The sequence below is a fragment of the Mercenaria mercenaria genome, chromosome 19 (genome assembly GCF_021730395.1).
Source record: "Mercenaria mercenaria strain notata chromosome 19, MADL_Memer_1, whole genome shotgun sequence".
Taxonomy (NCBI): domain Eukaryota; kingdom Metazoa; phylum Mollusca; class Bivalvia; order Venerida; family Veneridae; genus Mercenaria; species Mercenaria mercenaria.
The window spans coordinates 5,440,228-5,460,663 of record NC_069379.1 but is presented as its reverse complement, the minus strand read 5'-3'; the positions used below and the strand labels follow the sequence as shown (position 1 = coordinate 5,460,663).

Here is a 20,436-nt window from a genome sequence, read left to right as displayed (position 1 = left end):
CGTTTTCATGGTTTCCAGACAATAACTCGTGAAAGGCTTGACAAATTTTAGATAAATTTTGGTACACTAGTGTAATAGCATAAAATACAGGCCAAGTTCGACTTTGCCTACAAACCCCCATGGTTTCCGGACAAAAACTCATGAAAGGCTTGACAGATTTAAATAAATTTTGGTACACAGATGCAACATTATATAATACAGGTCAAGTTCGACTTTGGCTACAAACCATCAATCTTTTGACGTAGTTATGGTCCATGTCACAATAGCTGTATATTACGTGTCATAATAGCTGTTCATAGCGTGACAAAGTTTCTTTGCTTGACACAACAGCGGTCCATAGCGTGTCACAATAACTGCCCACTGCGTGTCACAGTAGCTGTTCATCGCGTATCATAATAGCTATTCATTGTATGTCATAATAGCTGTTCATTGCGTGTCACAATAGCTGTTCATTGCATGACAAACGAAGGACAGATATTGTGACACATGACGAACTTCTACTGCGGTATGCAATGCATTTGGTTTAACTGTTCGCTTCCAGTTGTTGACAAGTGTCTCGTCAACAAACGCCACCGAAAAAGATATTTTGCTGTAAACAGGGATTTTGTATTTGAGCTCTGTGGTGGCAATCTATGTGTGAAAACAGCAAAAACCTGTTGGTTTGGGACTTTTTTGAAAATAAAAAGGAGTTCGATATGGTCCGGAACTAACAGCCCTTTATTTGTTTATTTTTTATCAGGAATGATGAATACATTTGTATCCCTGGTTTTCTGTATGAATTATAAAGTACCGTTTTGTCAAATTATAGATTAATAATTTTAGTTGAAACCGGCATTTTAACAGTTCTCTTCTGCTCTCATACATTTTCTTTAGGACCAGCGTTCTGGCTATATACCAATAAAAGAAATTGTTCATTGTTTCATATAAAATTCAGCTACTTCAGAGCAATTTTGTTACAGTTTCTAGATTTTCACTCCGTCGTAGAACTATTTTCCACAAGATATCCATATACTTGCTTCAAGAAAACGAAAAGAAAAAGGGGTGTTGAATAGTATGCAGTGAAATGCAAGTCAACTGAAGTCAGGTACCCTCATATTGCCGCATGTCAGAAAGTGGTCCGCAGAATAAACACCCTACTTTCGTTTTCGCGTAAACAATTCAAAAACATGCGAATATTAGCATGAAAAGTGGCCTATTTTATGTAAAATTCATTCCACGAGTGAAATTATGCCCATTTGGCTCCCGATGTACGCGCAAATACGCGAAAAATTTGAAAAACTAGGATCTATTTATTAGGGACTTCTTTCGCACATTTTTGTCCGAATTACTGCATTATAACCTCAATCTCCGAGCAGAGTTGTAGTTCGTGATCCTCCCACCATCACCGGGAGTGTGAATGGAATATCACCGGAAGTGCAAGAGATCGCAGCGTTCTGTTCATTCTGCAAGAACCGATTTGTTTCTTGCTCATCATACTTTCATTTAAAATGGTGTATACTAGTAACTTGTGGAAATAATTTTAACGTAAAAGGCGATATTTACGTAGCATCAAATATGACGTTGAGTTTTGAATAAAAAGTTTGCTTTGATCTTGACTCGTGTAAAACCCAAACGATAATTTAAGTGATATTATTTTTACACATAAACAATTCATTAATTATTAATATTCATGTATATTTTTGATACTTTTTCTCTGGAGCGAGAAAGCAACGTTTAAATTATTCATAACTCACTTAAGCTCGTTATGGTCATAACTGTTTTCTGACTTTTAGCATCAGATCACGACAGACGACAAAAACAATCAACGAATCAATTATGCAAGGTAATTTTTACCTGTAAGATATCTATCACGGCAGTAAGATCGATACGAGTGCTGATTGCTGATGTTGGTATCGTTTTGTTTGTAGATCTTATCATTCAGGCAGACGACATTTTTCTTTCCTAATAATAGCTCGTGCTGGAACATTACACATGGACATGGAGAAAAAAATCAGGTAAAATATTATTTGTGTCTTCTGTAGGAAAACTTGCCTTTTGATTTAAATTTTGAAATTTAAATGTTGGAATTAAAGGTATATACATGTACTCGATGCAGAAAACATTTTAATCTAATTTCACACGTACTTAGAGTGACTTCGATAAATGTTTTCGTTGGTTACTTGACAAAATCTGACATTAATGAACGCTATTTCGGGCTTTCCGTGATTGATGACGTCATTTACGTCATTAAAAAGATAGCTAAAGTTGAATACTAGTATTTCTTACGAAAATTCGATGTTCTGTTAATTATATAAATCTATTCAGTAAATGTTTCAATAGAAAAAGACATTTAGATAGATCAACATCTCAAAACAGAACACGTAGATCTAAACATTTACAGAATTTCATTGACCTACATGTAAATTTAAAATAAAAATATTTAGGTAGACGACGTTTTAGCACGGGTTTCGTGTACTTGAACAACGGCGGTGTTACATCTGATAGTTAAGCATATTTCCGGTAAAAGTTTTTAATGGATATGCACCTTGTGGAAATAGAACATAATTGAGCCGTGCCATGAGAAAACCAACGTAGTGGGTTTGTGACCAGCATGGATCCAGACCAGCCTGCGCATCCGCGCAGTCTGGTTAGGATCCATGCTGTTCGCTAACAGTTTTTCCGATTCCAATAAGCTTTAAAAGCGAACAGCATGGATCCTGGCCAGACTGCGCGGATGCGCAGGCTGGTCTGGATCTATGCTGGTCGCAAACCCCCTATGTTGGTTTTCTTATGGCACGCCTCAATTATTGTTAAAAAATTAAAGGCACGCGCTATAGTCTCTGCATATTAGATGTGCAAAATATTTATCAATAACAGAATTCCTTCAAACTTTGGATATTGAAATTAATCACTCTAAGAAACAAAGATATGCAATAAAAGTCATAAGTCGCCAGTATTGAGAGAGTTATCTGTCCTTGAAAACAGTATTTTGGTGGAAATGCCGTTTTCAAGGGCTGATAACTCTTTTTCAAACTTTAATTTCTTTAGACATTGACTGAAAGTGTTGATACTACATTTTACGATGATTTCAATGTTTCCACTGGAGCATAACAAAATAAATTATGTAGCAACTATAATTTCAAAATTTTTTACTTGTCGTTCTTTACAGCACACGCCGTCTTATGAAGATGCAGATTAAGTTTTGTTTTGTTTTGGGTTTAACGACGTTTTTCAACAATATTTCAGTTATATTACGGCGGGCAGTTAACTTAACCAGTGTTTCTTCTGGATTCTTTACCAGTACACATCTGTTCTCCGCAAGTAACTTCCAACTTGAATCAGAGATAGAGGACAAATGATATCAGACACAATGTCTTCCATCATCGTGGAGGACATAAGCCTTGCCCGGGGATCAAACTCACGACCCCGCGATCCGTAAATCTGCACTCTCCCTACTGAGCTAAGCGGGCGAGCTTGAATATTTAGGTGGTTCTGAACGTTTGACTGGACGTCATTTATCCAGATAACGTAGAATAAATCGTAGACTCGGAGACGGAACTGAAAATCATTTTATGAAGAATTTGCAACCAGTTAGTAAAATTGTTAAACGCCAGTGATGTTACCTTTATTTTAAAGACAAAATTTGATATTAAGTGGTTTTGCACGGTAAATAAGCCCAAATAACATCTTAAAATGAGGTAAATTAGGCATATCTCAAGGAAAACAAGCACATGAATATATACATTTTATTTCACCTGCGTTTATTTACAACTGTGAGAAGTTTAATTAAAGTCTACGTTTTAGAAATCTTTCTATTTGCGAACATATTATCAAAAATGTGATTTTCCCATTGACTTCCATCATGGAAACTTGTGTGAGGTTAAAAATTTTCAAAACAGTCTAGCAAGAAATCAAGCACACACCTTTTTTTATTTGCCGAATTTTCTTAGTGTATTCTGACGTTTGAAAAACCAGGGTTTAGTCAAATTCTACATTATAAAAAATGATCCAAACGTGCAGAACTACCTTAAGTTCGATAATCCTGTATGATTTTTTTAAATATCTAAACTCCGTACAGTCAAACGTGTATCAAGTAGCCAATCAAGGGAGGGACACAAATTGGCTGCTTAAGGTCGCTTAAGGCAGGCTGCCGCTTAAGACAAGTTGACGGATTAGACAGGAAGTATACAGGCTGGCTTCTTAAAGGCTCATAATGACTTTGTTTATAATATGGCTGCCGCATTTTTGTTACGAACATAAAATACGTTGACGTTTTACATAATCATACTTTCGATAATAATGAGCCGCGCCATGAGAAAACCAACATAGTGCGTTTGCGACCAGCATGGATCTAGACAAGCCTGCGCATCCGCACAGTCTGATCAGGATCCATGCTGTTCTCTAACGGTTTCTCTAATTGCAATAGGCTTTGAAAGCGAACAGCATGGATCCTGACTAGACTGCGCAAATGCACTGTGTTAGTTTTCTTATGGCGCGGCTCAATTTTGTTCCAATTAGTATGAAGTAGTTTTATAACCAGGTCATCAGGCATACATTCTGTTTGGACAACGGCTTTATCTGTTTCTAACGTAAAACTGAAAACCTCATGTTACTTTCAGCCTATAGGTGGCTGTTGAATACAAGTGGCCGCTATCTTGTTCAACTGTAATAAGCATGAACATGTAATTTTTTTGTCTATGTGATTGCCAGGAAGAACTTGACACTATAGACCATCTCATGCATTTGTAAATACCTTTAATATTGATCAGAATAATTATCTTTTTGTTCTGCCTAAAGAATCAAAGCTTGAAATGACATTACAAAATATTTGTATGCATGCGAATCAATAGATATTAACCATTATAGAAATCTGATGCTAGCAGCGGAAGAGGACCCGATATATAACAATCGGCAAATAACGTCTTCTTCTCGTGCGATTTCGGCATTCTCTGGTTGTTTAGGAAAAGTCATGCGCGCGTTGGGCTACTTCCCGTCCGAAAAATACCGAGAAAACGTAACCGTACGGAATTTGCCGAATGTTATTCCTCATTACGGGTCCACTGCCTTAATTTTGTTGTATGTTACAACTCAGTTCTCGCATTCTAATTAATGCACTAATTTTGGTAAATTATTTCATTTAACAAAGTTCAGGCACTGAATGAAAATGGAGCAATTTGAATATGGTCATTTCAAACGTAGTTCATCCGTCATGACAATCGGCAATTTCCGTGCAATTACGTTTTCTCGTCTGTTACTTCGGTATTTTCCGGTCGTAATGTAGCTCCATAACAACCCGAGAATACTGAAATCACACTCGAATAAGAAATTAACGAATGTCGTTTCTACTAGGTCACTTCTTTAAAGAGCTGACGAATATTGGACCTCGGAATCAGTCCTGAATTCTTCTTTAATACTAATTACTTAATTACTCCTTTTTACAGACGGTATGATACGACGTAAGGAAAGGACATAATAGAAAACGACATGCGGCAGCACTGCAAACTTTCAGCCATTCATGCCTTCATCTTTTCATCCATATTCTTCAAAGAAACAGTATTATGCGAAACAGGTACTTGTCTAGCGATATTACATAAAACGACAACAACAACAACAACAACAACAACAAAAACACTCCCAGTTGTTTCACAATATTTTGTTTTCGCATAAAACATTATGTACAAATCGCCTATTATATTTGAACAAAACATCTTTGCAAACAAATATTGTAAAAAAGATCTTCATTTAGTCAAGTGAACTCGAGTCAAACAATTTTTATTTACAAGTCCGGTATATAAACAAACCACAACAATCTCTCTAGGTGGAGATGCATCCTAAAAATTATACGTTTAATTTAATGTTAATCATATTCATACAAAAATACTTCATTTTTTTCAGAGGTTCAGCGCATTCCTTTTATTCGAAATTTTGAACGAGTTTATTATGACCACGTTAAATTACGAGATCATCACGTGACCAGACGTTCAACTGACGAGTTAACGTTTCAGTTTGAAGCGTTCGGAAGGTAAGCGTGACTTTTCATTTTTTTAAAAAAAAATAAGAAGTCATTAGAAGAAGCGCTCATTGAATTTTTTCATCGATGTACGATAGCAATGGTGTTGTATGTGTAACCTTGTTTAAGTTTGGATTTTCTAATAGTACTAGGCGTTATTGCCAAATAATGTTGATGTCATATTAAAACTGACGGATATGTTCTTTTTAATCTTTAATCTATGACTAGTTTTACTTATAAATTACAAGTTTTTTTTTTCTTTAAGGTCATTTACTCCAGTTCTTCGGCAAGACAATACACATCTTCATCCAAGCCTTGTTGTTGAAACGAGTAAAGAAACAAGGACAAATAATAGACCCTTGCCTTACTCTGGTTATATTAAAGGTAAGAATGGATCCAGCAATATTTCCATAAATTTTGCAATTTTGTTTGTTTGTTCATAAATGGCATCTTGAATAAGAAATCGCTTATAAAATGAAAATTTTCCACTTTTGTACAATACATCCATAATAAGTCTTGAAAGAAGTAAAAACGTACTAGAAATAGAAAAATATGGGAAAAAAATTTTGGTCCCAGTGGGGCTTGAACCTACGCCCCTCTGAAAATTGCATAATTTAGGTTTATGGTAGGAATTGAATACTCTTCAAAAAGGAGGTACAATATTACGGGTTCAATACCTTAAAAGATCCTTCGAGAGCATAGAACGAAATCAAGCAACATAACAGAAGTCTGGGTTTGATTAAGTCTGTTCATGAGAGAAAAGGAAATGTACAACACCTCTCACATCCCCTAGCACCGATTTAAGCGGAATTCTGTTATAGTAGAAGTGGATGTTCTCCATTATTCCAAAGGGCCAGAAAATATAACAACACTATAAATCCATGTACGGGTTAACTTTTTACAGCGGTCACACTGCACTTAAAGATAAAAACTTATTTGGTGTAAAAATAATTTCTGAAAAGTTCCACTTAATAAAAAAAAATCCAAGAAAAAAATACAGACATTCAAATCCTAATTTTTTTAGCATGTTGCCGGAAAAAACAACTTTGTACGCCTTTATACAGTTTTCTATTATAACTACATTTGAACTTGGGCAATGACTTTTTCATGACTGTTCAACCTTTTAAAATGCCTAAATGTATGTTTTATCTATGAATGCAATACGAGTGACATATATGAATGTTTACAAAAGTTCAAGTTTTTAAAGCTGCGACACAAAATAACTGATTTTTTTTGTATTTCGATGATGGTAATTATACATAGTTTGCATGAAAAATATGAGATATACAAGTATTTAGTTTCAAATTGGCAGTGACATATATTAGGCCAAGCCAATGTGTTTTATGTCTTTACATTTTATTGAATTTAATGCAGCAGTATGTACAGAAATCGGTGTATTTAGTTAAATTTCAATCACTTTTTGTTTCTACAGTGTAAGATAGTTATTCATCTATATTCTTAAAACCATGCTGAACAGAGACTGACTGAATAGGCCTAAGTTTGCAGATGAATTTGTCAAAACACATTTATTCAGGAAGGGCCTAAATTGTCCACCTGAAAACTTGTAGTATAGCTGTATATTACCTGAATTATAAGAATGATTTTCATGAAGTTTTTGCGGGTGAAAAAAAGGAGGTCACTAGGTCGTGGTGGGTCTTTAAGGGATGGAGGCAACCCGCCAAGCATGCATATAATGTCTAAGTTACAATCATCCCGTCATTGCAATATTATCCCGTTCTCGTCATTCAATACCGTCCTAGCAGTATGAATATTCAACTCTCAATTAATGAATAGTACCGTATTGATCAGAATTTTACACAAATGAAACACGACACGCAGCATTTATTTCATAGGAGTATGCTTAACCGCTCTAATAGTTTTATTTTCCATTTCATTTATTATTCAGAGGATTCCTCAAAAGCTTATGGAGTACTAACCAGAGGAGGGCACTTTGAAGGGAAAATCATAACAAACAACGAAACATATTTTATGGAAAGAGCAATACACCATTTTCAACACGCAGATGAATTTCATACGGTTGTTTACAAAATTTCTGACGTCACTTTTAATTCATCACATACTTCCTGTGCGCATGCGCAGCTGAAAGAGAAGCAGACGCAAATGACAGGAAGTGTAAATAATTACGACTATGGTGGAGTAGATCATATAACTAAACACGTTAAACCATCAGAATATACAATAGAAAAATATACAGAAGAGACGAACCCTGACGCATTCAGTAAGAAGAAATTTAACAAAACCAGGATGAAACGAGCTGTTGATCCTACAAAACGAATCTGTGAACTGTACATGCAGGTAGGGCTAATACAGTTTCAGTGGATGAAATCGCCTAATATTAAAATAAAAACATAAGATTCAGTAAAAAAATCGAAAATAAGAACTAAAAAAACATTTAGGCCTTTAGCGTTCTTTCACATTTTACTTTTGATAATACAGTTACATATATATAAATAGTTTTAAACGATTTGTGAAAACCAAATCTAACAAGCCGGACAGTTCTGCTGGACCTTCTGCTTTGACTTTCGGAAGCACTTTTGCTTCGGATTACTTTTGTCTATAACCGTTCGTCGAGATGTCTTCACGAAAGGTATTTACGTATTTTATCATTTTAGGCTGACCACAAGTATTTCCAGAAATACGGAAGTGACGTAGACACCGTGATTGAAAAATTGACACAGTATGTGCACGCTGTAGATGAAATATACAAGGAAACAAGTAAATATAACTTTTTTTTCCTTGTTTATAATTAGAAAGATAATGCATGTGAGTTACTCAGGCCATCAATAGAGAAAAGTTAGTTCTAATCTTTTCATACATGTCTTGTATGATAATGGTTTTCAGCTGGTGTTAGTTATTTTACGGACGGCAGTGCTAGATTTCTAACGGTAAACATGGCAGGCGGTAACCAGTCCCTAAGATGTTTTGTGTATTTACACTTACATAAGGGCGCGGTCCTTTAGCATTTGCAGTTCACCGTAGAACATCGGAAACCTGTTGCTAGTATAGAAGAAGATGAGGACTACATTTTCACAATACTAAATGGAATCACTGAGACAGGAACTATTTTATCTTCCTATTGTCACAGAAGGTATATTCTTCTTATTTGGTGATTTGGTTGTCTTTTTGCGTACTGAGGTCAGATTCTAACAAATTTTGAATTTATTTGCCAGATTTTGATGGATCCGGTGGAGCTGACAGTATTGGCTTCATAATAAAAAAGATCAAAATCTGGGACGATCCGCAAGTGGAAGGATACAGATACGACGGTAATTTCGCCGTGGACTATTTTCTTGACCTTCATTCTCGGGGTAATTACGACTCGTTTTGTTTGTCGTACTTGTTTACCTATCAAGACTTCTCCGATGGTGTTCTCGGTCTGGCCTGGGCTGGACATCCGACTTCCGCCGGCGGCATCTGTGAAAAATACAGGGTAGGTACAAATGTATATTCATGGCAATATTGATGTATATGTTTTCATTATTGTGATATAATTTAGTATACAGGGTATATAAATCGTGTTTATCATTTTGTGACCTTAAATGTCTGCTCTTAAATAATCATCATCTCAAAACGCTAATCTGAAAGCGATATTAACAACTGTGGAAGAAAACAAAACAGTTATATAATCTGGTTTTCAGCCCTACTTGAGCATCCGCAGATGATTGTCATAAAATAGTTCGGCAAGTAGGTAAATTGACTTTTTAACGTCAAATGGAGATATTTCAATTTCATTTGAAGCGACCTTCAGAGGTGAAAGCAGACGAATCTTTAATTGCCATTGTCTCATAAACTTCTTACCGAAGGACATAGTCATTTTGTTTTTGCATGTACACGTATATAGTGGAAATTTCAAAATTCTTCGTGCCAGGCACTACTAACCAAAGTTTGAAGACAACTGTTTTCCTTCCCAAAAATTGTACAAGACAGCAAGCTTAGGTGAACGATTATCTTTTTGTGTATATTTTATTGAATCAGATAAACGTATTTCAGACATATCAAGGTGAAGGCAAAAGTCTTAATACTGGAATAGTAACACTATTGAATTATGGGTCGGAAGTACCGTCTGCTGTATCTCACGTGACCTTTGCACATGAAATTGGTCACAATTTTGGATCTGAGGTGAGCAATTATTTGTTGTTATATAAGGCATACATAGTTAAAGGCCATTTGTCGACTTTTGATTCAGTTGAAGAAGAAAGATCCACAGCCATTGATCATGTTTACTTTAGGTTCATTATGTTTGCTTCAGGTCCAAATATCAGGCCACGCATGGTAAAAGAATTTTGAACAAATGACCCTTAGTTTGAAAGCTAGCGGGGTTTCTGCAACCGACATTTACTTCTCGAACCCCTCCGCGTCTCCCGTACTCCTGACCTCCATCCCATTTTGAAGCTGTGTTTAAGCCTTTGCAAATACATGTAATACATGTAGATGCCGGTAGAAAATAAAGGCATAACGTCCAGTATTATCCGAGTATGAACTGTTGCCTTGTTTTCATAAATACCGCAAACTAAATCTGACTTCTTTATCAGCACGACCCAGAAGGCAACCCAGATTGCACACCAGGTGACACTGCCGGAAACTACATCATGTATGCGCGCGCAACATCCGGAAATCAAGCAAACAATTACAAACTGTCAAGCTGCAGCATTGAACAAACATATCCAGTTCTAGAGGCTAAAGCAATAACTTCCGATGGTTGTTTTGTTGGTAAATTTAACTTTACTGCGATAAACAGCGGCATATATTTCAAACGAGACAAAACAAACATGAAAATGAGCCGTGCCATGAGAAAACCAACATAGTGGGTTTGCGACCAGCATGGATCCAGACCAGCCTGCGCATCCGCGCAGTCTGGTCAGGATCCATGCTGTTCGCTAACAGTTTCTCCAATTCCAATAGGCTTTAAAAGCGAACAGCATGGATCCTGACCAGACTGCGCGGATGCGCAGGCTGGTCTGGATCCATGCTGGTCGCAAATGCACTATGTTGGTTTTCCCATGGCACGGCTCAAATATCTTTATAATGAATTAAGCTTAGGTTTTTATTATAAATTAAATGATTGTTAATTTGTTGTATTCAATAGGCATAATTAAAGTCAACGTACAATAACTATGGAACGTTTCATATTCAACGTCATCTAGATTAGAAAGTCCACAATTTCAATCATTTATCCAGCGTAAAAATATATATTTAGAATACAAGATATCAAATATTAAAATACAAGAATATATGAGATATGCCAATGTTAACAAATCATATTACTTCTAAGAACAAACAGAAGGATTCTGCCGATTTCTTTTTTCATGAGATTTGACAGTCTCGACGATGTTTGCTGTATTTTCGCTAATTAGACGCACTCGCTTATAAGAAGTCGAACATGCAGTCTGGGGTTTCTTTTTCCTTTTATTTTCCTGTACTGCATACTTATAAGATGCTCTGAACTAGAAATATGACTCATGATAATGCGTCTTATAAGCGAAAATATACGGTAGCCTTTACAATAGTTGATAGTTATGTAAATCATTCACAGCTGATTTGGGCGAGGTGTGTGGTAACAGGGTGGTTGAAGGGACGGAGGAGTGTGACTGTGGTTGGGAGGACGAGTGCACAGAGGGGTGTTGTAATCCAATGGTGGACGATCCTGATGCACCTGGTGTAGAAACACCATGTACGAAAAAGTCTTCTGCGGTTTGTAGGTAATGATAACTGTTAACCTAGGCATCCTTTGTTAAACTCAAATAACTTGTAAAAGTTTCAATGTAGTCTCATTATAGGCCTTCATCAAAATGTTATACACCATATTATATACCATTTTCAAATACATTTAATTCTTCTTGAGTTATGTCCCTTGTATAGCTTCACACTAATACAAATATATCAGTACATTGTGTTCGCAACTCCTCCTCCAGTTTCCGTCAAATTCACATGAGACTTGACATAAAGTGGATAGTTGTTTTACGGAAGTTTGCTTCTTAACTTAGGCCACTTTTTAAACATTTTTCACCTACAGGTGTATCAACCTAAATATGTTTATGACTGTACTACATTTAAACACTTCAAGTTTTAATCAAGGTGAAAGTTGATTACGTGTTCATATCATATCATATCATATCATATCAATATCAATATCAATATCAATATCAATATCAATATCAATATCATATCATATATCATATCATATCATATCATATCATATCATATATCACATCATATCATATATCATATATCATATCATATCATATATCACATCATATCATATATCACATCATATCATATCATATCATATCATATCTCGTATATCTTATATCATATATCATATCATATATCATATCAATATCATATCATATAATATATCATTTCGTATCATATCTCATATATCATCTCATATCATATCATATATCATATATCATATATCATATCATATCATATCATATCATATCATATCATATCTCATATATCATATCATATCATATCATATCATATCATAATATATCATATCATATCATATCAATATCATATATATATCATATCATATCATATCATATCATATTATGGTTACTGCTGGGTTTAACCACTTGCACCATTACCCAGGTATTGTTTTAACCTTTACCCTGCTAAATTTCTGAAATGGACTGTTGTATCATTAAGTTTGGGCAGTACCATTTTTTTATCAAAGGGTGTTCACTGGATTTTTTTCTCGACTGAATAGCGAACAGTGCAGACCATGATCAGCATGCACGGATGTGCAGGATGATCTTGGTCTGCACAGGTCGCAAAGACAGCATGATCAGTCACTTGCCGACAGCAGACTTAAGGTTAAACATGGCGTTCAATTATGCATAACAACAGGACCTCCGTGAGCGAGCTGATTGGCCTCCTCACTTGAAAGAATACTACACCACACCACAAGCGAGATTTTACGGTGTTAGTTTAGTTTATACTAATTTATTTTAGCTCGATTGTGATGAAAGCTTCAAGCTTATTGGAACCACTCTCGAGTCCGCTTCCTGGAAAAACCAGTACTGGTGTCATATGAGAAGTCATGATCGTGACCCCAGTGGGGCTTGAACCCACGACCCCTGGATTGAGCGGCCGACACCTTATCCACTAGAGCACCGCTCCCCTCACAGAGGTGTTCCGTTTGGACCTTCGAGATTTGTATTCCTGAACTCCATTCCTTGGAAGCTGTAATCACGCAACTACGATTACGACAGTCGGACCCACGATGTGAAAGTCGTAATCACGATTGCGAAACACGAAACTACTATCATGAAAACGCGATATCATCCTGTGTTTATCTTCGTGGCTTCGAGTTTCATCATCGTAGTTTCGACTTTCATCATCTTAGTTTCGACTTTCATCATCGTGCTTTAATCACCCGACAATGAACGACCATGCACCACTCATTTTACAAATAGAATATTCTGTATTTTCAGTCCCAGTGAAGGTTCATGTTGCAATGCGAGCTGTCAGTATAAAGCCGACACTGTATCTTGCCGAGTGACATCTGACTGTTTAGACGAAGCATTTTGTACATATCCTTTATTTACTATATTCAATATACAGGTCAAAATTCCTCTTGCTGAACTGATCACCTCCCAAATTCATGTTACTCTCTCTTAGTCTGCAAGATGTTAATATAGAACAGAACAGATCCAGTCTGAAAGAACTTACATTTATTAAATATGAGCCGTGCCATGAGAAATCCAGCATAGTGCATTTGCGACCAGCATAGATCCAGACCAGCCTGCACATCCGTGCAGTCTGGTCAGGATCCATGCTTTTCGCTTTCAAAGCCTATTGCAATGAGAGATACCATTAGTGAACAGCATGGATCCTGACCAGACTGCGCAGATGCGCAGGCTGGTCTGGATCCATGCTGGTCGCATACGCACTATGTTGTTTTTTCTCATGGCGCGACTTAGTATTAAGATGTTTTCATAAATCTCATGGAGAGTTTTACAGCATTGCTACAAATTACTCATTAACAAAAGTATGCATGAATTTAGTTTCCCTAATTGACATATATAATCCAAACCTGTGAGGTTTGCACTTACTAATTTTTTTACTGACAGTATTTTGTATTTGACCTTAATAACCTCCTTACTGGAACCTCGGCTTCTTGTCCATCATCCAGTCATAGACCTAACGGAACAACATGCGGGGACAGCGAGGACACTCTTGTTTGCTTCAACGGGGTAAATATTCTTTTTTGTACACTCAAACCAGCATGACAGTCCACCTTTCGGACCATGTAAAATGTTCATGTGTAGTAGGAATTATGGTATTCTAAGACAGTAAACCAGTATTGATAACGCAAAATACGTGTTATCAATATGCAATTTCGGCATATTCCGTTTGTACGCGCTGAGCATCTTAAGGTTTATGAATATATCATCAAAACACAGAAATATTTTATAAACAAAAAATATCTTTACCGAAATAACTACCATTACTTCCTCTGCCGTACTGTCCGGTACGACTGATACCTAAAATATTCTGAGAAATTGTTCCACCAACGACTACTTTAAAACAAATGTCATTTGTAAAGAAATAGAAATAAACATTTGCTAGAAACTACATTCCACCAAGTTATGTGAAATTTCAGCACTGGGACATCATTGCAAATGCATCAAATCGAAGACATATAACGGTTCTTTGAAAATGGTGAGCTTTAAAGGCGTTGAACTGTTCGAATATGCGGCCCATTAATGCAGTCCTTTTCTGTTTAATGTAAATATTAGCATACTAGTACTGACAATCATTTCGCAGAATAATATACATGTTTTATATGTTGTTCAATTTTCATGTGAAACAACCCTTTCTTTTATATGATATGGTGTTGCTTGAATTTTTTAAGCGTTAACCTCCGAAGACTGCCGAATACGCAGTCAAACGAACATTGCCGAGTGCTAATACCGAGTCACTGCCTAAATAATGCCAATTATAAGACAATTAATGGAAAGTGGTTAAAACACTTACAACCACACAAAATCAGTATCAGCCTTTTAGTTATTATTGCGAATGTAATATAAATATATTTTCTGTAAAATCTTTCATAATATAATCATTTTATATGAGACGCATCATGAGGAAACCAACATAGTGGCTTTGCGACCAGCATGGATCCATGCATCCACCAGTCTGGTCAGGATCCATGCTGTTTGCTTTCAAAGCCTATTGCAATTAGAGCAAGCGTTACCGAACAGCATAGATCCTGACCAGACTGCGTGGATGCATGGATCCATGCTGGTCGCAAGGTCACTATGTTGGTTTCCTCATAGCGCGGCTCAAATATGCTTCCAATTTCATGTTGAAACTTGCAGTTTTAAATAAGTAATTTCCATATGACTGGGATATGGACCGTAAACCTGTGATTCTCACGTACGATACGGTGATAGCATCAAGTCCTATAATTCTGACATGCATTTTGGCCAAATTATGCCCGCGTTTGGACTTAGGAAATCCTGGGTAAAATTTTACCTGCAAGTTTCTATCTCAAATACGAATGCAGATACTGGATTGAAACTTAATAGATATTTTAGCTGTTAGGGTATTATTCCTGCTTTTGGGACAATAATTCAAATAGCCGAGCATTGGCTGTCTTGCGGACAGCTTTTGTTTGAATAGAAAATAAAAGCGGAGACATTTAGTACCCTCTAACCTATATTAAGCTGCTGAAATGACAAATTATCCAAAATGATTAGCGCCGAAATGATGGTGTTTACCATTAGCTATATGTGGAACAGTCTTTTGACGCCACACTTAAAGATGCAGTATTAAAACCTGAATTTCAGCATATTACAGCAGTTGTAGTCTATGTTGGAAATGGTGTTCCACCAAATACAAATTGTATAATTTTTCCAGGAATGTTCGGGGTCAATATGTCTTGCCCATGGGCGTGAACCATGCTATTGCTCACCGGATACCGCGGGAGATTGGAAGGATAAGAAACTATGTCAAGTCTGCTGTAAAGACGGAGACACTTGCAAGTAAGACTATTTTATTTAATCAAATCTACTTGAATATGTATTTTCCTTCTGGGCTATGGAAAGAAACTATGTTAAAGTATTCTTTGCTTTGATATGTTTTGCCGTCATTAAGAATACAGTCTCTGTTGTTACGTAACTATTTACACATATAACCGGTCAAGGGTATGCAATCGATTGCATGATAATTTGTGCTATCGGCCGTTAGATAGGTCAAAACTAAATTTTGCTAGGCTAAAGCCAAGCTTGAAGATAAACATATGAAAATTCATTTCTGGTGTCAGGTAATAACACATGTATTGAATGGTTTTCCGGTCAACAGTCAGTTTTATTGCCCGGTGTCTGAACGGGCAATAGTTATGACTATTTACCGTTAAAGAACAAATTGAAGGAGCAGAAAATCAAGTTTTAGTTTAATAATATTTTCTTGTAATTATCACAAAAGACGTTATGGTAAATGCAATGCACATCAAGACAATAATATACAGATACATAATGTAAATATATATACAACAGCAAACTATCATTACATCAAGACATATAAAATACTTCTGTACATTAAGATACATTCGGTAACTTTGCAGAGTTGCGATAATAGAAAAGGGTTGGACCACAAGTTTTACCAACATTAAAAGTCGGTCCGTCCCTGGCTGTCAAATTAATGTTTGATTTAACTAAATGGCGCATTTTTGTTTGGACTAGAATGGAAAAAGATATATGCTTAACAAAAAATAATTTTCAGATATAAATTTACTTATATAGTAGAAGAGTTAAGATAATAAACTAAATAGAAGAAAAGCGGAGAAAAACAGCAATCGAAAAAAACAAAAAAAACAAAAACAAAAAACAAACACAGTCAAGCAGAAAATCAAGTAGAACTTCCACGAAATCTTAGTTTTGATAAAAGAAACTCCTGCAATGGAGTTTCACCACTTTTGGCATTTGATTTTATTTCACTTTCATCTTAAATGGCTTGAACCGTCTTAAGTACTTTAAACCTTATCTAGGTTTTGGTTTTAATTGGTTATGAAATTTTTAATCAAGCATATATGAAAGAAATGTAACTTGTATAGACAAACATGATATGATTCTATGTCAGATCTTCATTTGATCTTTCGGATATACCCGATGCCGAGGCACTAGCAGGCCAGCCATGTAACAGCTATCAAGGGTACTGTGATGTCTTCAAGATTTGTAGACAGGTAATCACTGTTTGAATAATTTTAAAGTATTGCCAGGTTTCAATCCTACATCGATACTGCATCAGTGCTGAACGTATCCATTGTGTTACGGGTTACCTCCTCTACAATCCTTTGTTTTATACTAATTTATTTCAGGTAGATTGTGAAGCAAGTTCTACAACTTGTATTTAATTTAATCACTCTCGACACCTCATACCTGATGGAATCCATCGCCACGAGGGTATGAGAGAAGAGAATCCAATTTCCATTTTAATGCTGAGCTCCAAGCAAGGGGGCTACTGGCACGATTTTTCACGTGTTTGGTATGACGCGGCCTGAGATTGAACCCACGATCGAGGCGATATACAATCTTTAATGGGCAATTAGAAATGGCGTTTCAGTGATGGCGTGCGTCAAAAAATTCACAGTCAGTCTCAATTTATCTAATACTATAATCAATTTTTGCTGTTATATCACTCTAATAGGTATATGTACTCATTTTTTAGAAATGGGTAATTAAAATCGTACCTTGGTCTACAATTATGCATTCCGCTCTCGTGGAATCTTCAAGACCGGATCACATTCACCTTAAGCCACTCATGCAATCCAGGACAGCTATACACAATTGTGCCTAATTACGTTTCAGTTTTTTATACAGTCCTTTTTATAGCAGTGTTCAGACCCATGTGTCAAGATCAGCAAATCCAACATAGCTTTATATTTTGACCTGTTTGAGTTATCTTTCTATTTTTACAGGTTCAAAAGCTCTTCACAGCTTATGTTGCAATGTTGCCTTCTTGCCAACTTTAGATAACACTTATCTTATCTTATCTTAGGACCGGCAAATCCACTGTAGCCGAGCAAAACATTGCAGATCGAGATACCGTTATAATGAACCTTTTAAAATACAATTTGAGTAAATGTTATTATTATAGGTCAGTCCTGAAGGACCTTTGAGTAATCTGAAGAAGTTGTTCCTGTCTGGAGATGCGATAAATGCCGTCAAAGATTTCTTGACTAAACACTGGTACGTCGGTCTGATAGCCGGACTGGTATTTATCGTCAGCATTGTAAGTATAATTGTTACAGCATCCGAACAAATATTGTAAACCATATCTGTCTGAAAATTACGTAAACAAGCACATTCTACGGTTATCTCAAATTAACTAAGGATAAACCATAACGTGCACCTGCCAGCAAAGTCAACCTGCAGACTTTCACTGTAATATTTACTATGTATTGGCATGTAATCACATATGAATATTATATTTTTGTTGGGTTTATTGTCACTCCGACACGATTATAGGTCATATGGCGATTTTCCATCTTTTGATGGGTGAAGAAGATTCCAGCCTTCTGTAAACCAGCTATGGTTTTCTCACGTGAAGAACCCAAGGACTCGAGCGAAGCTCGAACATATGTCAGTAAGAGACAAGTGATTTGAAGTCAGTGACTTTAACCACTTTGCCATGGAGGCCCCTGTATAAATAGAAACATACCAAAATGTAGTGTGTCAGGAATTGTTATGTAATTGTCACTCATATTTGAAGGAACCGTATCCCTTAGAGATTATTTAAATATTGTTAGTTCACAATTCTTATTAACCCATCGCACTGTGTATAATCACACTTATACATTTCACAGGCACTGGTCGTAAAATTCTGTTCAAAGTCGCACAAACCGCTTGAACAAGACGATCGACAATTACACTACGACCCAAGAATAAATTCGAGACAAGCAAAACCTAACCAAGTGTCTCCAGATGGCTACATGTAATACTTCCGTGACTGAAATGTCTACTACATGCACATGGTCCTGAGTTTGGAGGCGAACATTAAAATTCATCCTTGACATTGTATATTTTTAAGATTATGTCAACAAGTTGTAGTAGTTGGCATACTAGTCACAAATTTGTATATTGACATGTTCTTTTTCAATGAGTGATTATTGTCAGATCATAATATACTACTAACATTGTAGTTCAATCGTTCTATGAACAGAAACGATATAATTGTATTTTGCCATAAAGCAAAATCCATTATTATCGCGAAAACTAATTACATTTTTTCAAACTTTGTTGCAAGGAGATTGTGAAGCATATGTGTGCTAAAGAGCTAAGGAGTCAGCTTTTGTCTGGCACAAGACTGCCATTGTGGACACTGTCTAAAGAGTACGAGGGGTATTTGTGATTAATTAGGTTTTATTAACCAGGAGAAATGATGTCATGTTTGGAGAAATGACGTCATGTTTGAAACTGTTGTGTAATATTACCGCATGTGCCGCTTTTCTTCTCAAAATAGAAACATAGGCTTACTAGTAGCATCCTTGATTTACGGTGGCATATTTCTGCCACGAGATAGCTGTATAGGTAGCTATCGCGATACTTAAAATAGCTTGATATTAAAGCGAAGGTTTCTGAAAAGATTATCTCAATAGTCGAAAGTTTCCTGGAAATACCATTGCGATAATTAATATTATTATCTTGGTACGTAGGTGCCCGTAGCTGCCATTTATAGTTAGAGAGCTATCTCGATGCTTTCAGAAATTATCTTGATATGTCGAACTATCTAAAACTTCTTCTCAATAACCTAAAATTTCCTTGAAATAAAATCATCTTGGAAAAGAACTTATTGCGATTTTCAAAATGATTTTTTTTTAAAAAATAAACAAAAAACAAAAAAAAAAAAAAAAAAAAAAAAAAAAAAGAAAGAAAAACAAAAAGAAACAGAAAATAACACAACTTTGCTTGAAAGTTTAGAATATTAATTATCGTATCTCTTGGCAGTTTCAAGCATGATGCGAAATTTTGAGCTAAAACCTTTTCACAATATTATCGTGATAGCTACCAAGCCTTCCTGTGACAGAAATATGTCACCATATTGATCATAAAGCTCTGTGACTGTGATATCTTAATTGTAATTGTTAAAAGTGTTATTTCATTTATTGGTTTAAACTGTTAAATGTATTGTTTTGTATATTCATGCTATCAAAATCTGTGATATTTTTGCCAAGTTGTTAACATTTCATTGTGTTTCCTTTGGTAATAAAGTCCAATAAGGACTAAATTCTCGGACAAAGTCTACACAGATATTAAGGTAGTGCTGGATGTTAAAGTGAAAAGGTACTTTTTAAAGAAATAAATACAACCCTGAAAATTAAGTATATATTAAGAGTAACTAAGAATGCCTTTTGCTTGTATGAATTGAAAGAAAATAAACATAACAAAAAATTCTTAGGGTTATATTAGGCAGGA

General features: G+C 35.8%; 1 protein-coding gene across 1 annotated transcript; it reads left to right on the top strand.

The window, feature by feature from the left end:
- Positions 1–4,448: 4,448 nt before the first annotated feature.
- On the top strand, positions 4,449–19,829 carry LOC123542541 (disintegrin and metalloproteinase domain-containing protein 10-like). Its single transcript, XM_053532067.1, has 16 exons — positions 4,449–4,724; positions 5,421–5,548; positions 5,875–6,001; positions 6,255–6,373; positions 7,896–8,305; positions 8,623–8,725; positions 9,181–9,440; positions 10,001–10,129; positions 10,543–10,720; positions 11,544–11,709; positions 13,450–13,579; positions 14,089–14,211; positions 15,881–16,005; positions 17,102–17,204; positions 18,119–18,253; positions 18,828–19,829. Exons 2-16 carry the CDS (start codon positions 5,464–5,466, stop codon positions 18,957–18,959), a joined length of 2,325 nt encoding a protein of 774 aa, XP_053388042.1. The 5' UTR covers positions 4,449–4,724; positions 5,421–5,463; the 3' UTR covers positions 18,960–19,829.
- The last annotated feature ends 607 nt before the right edge of the window (positions 19,830–20,436 follow it).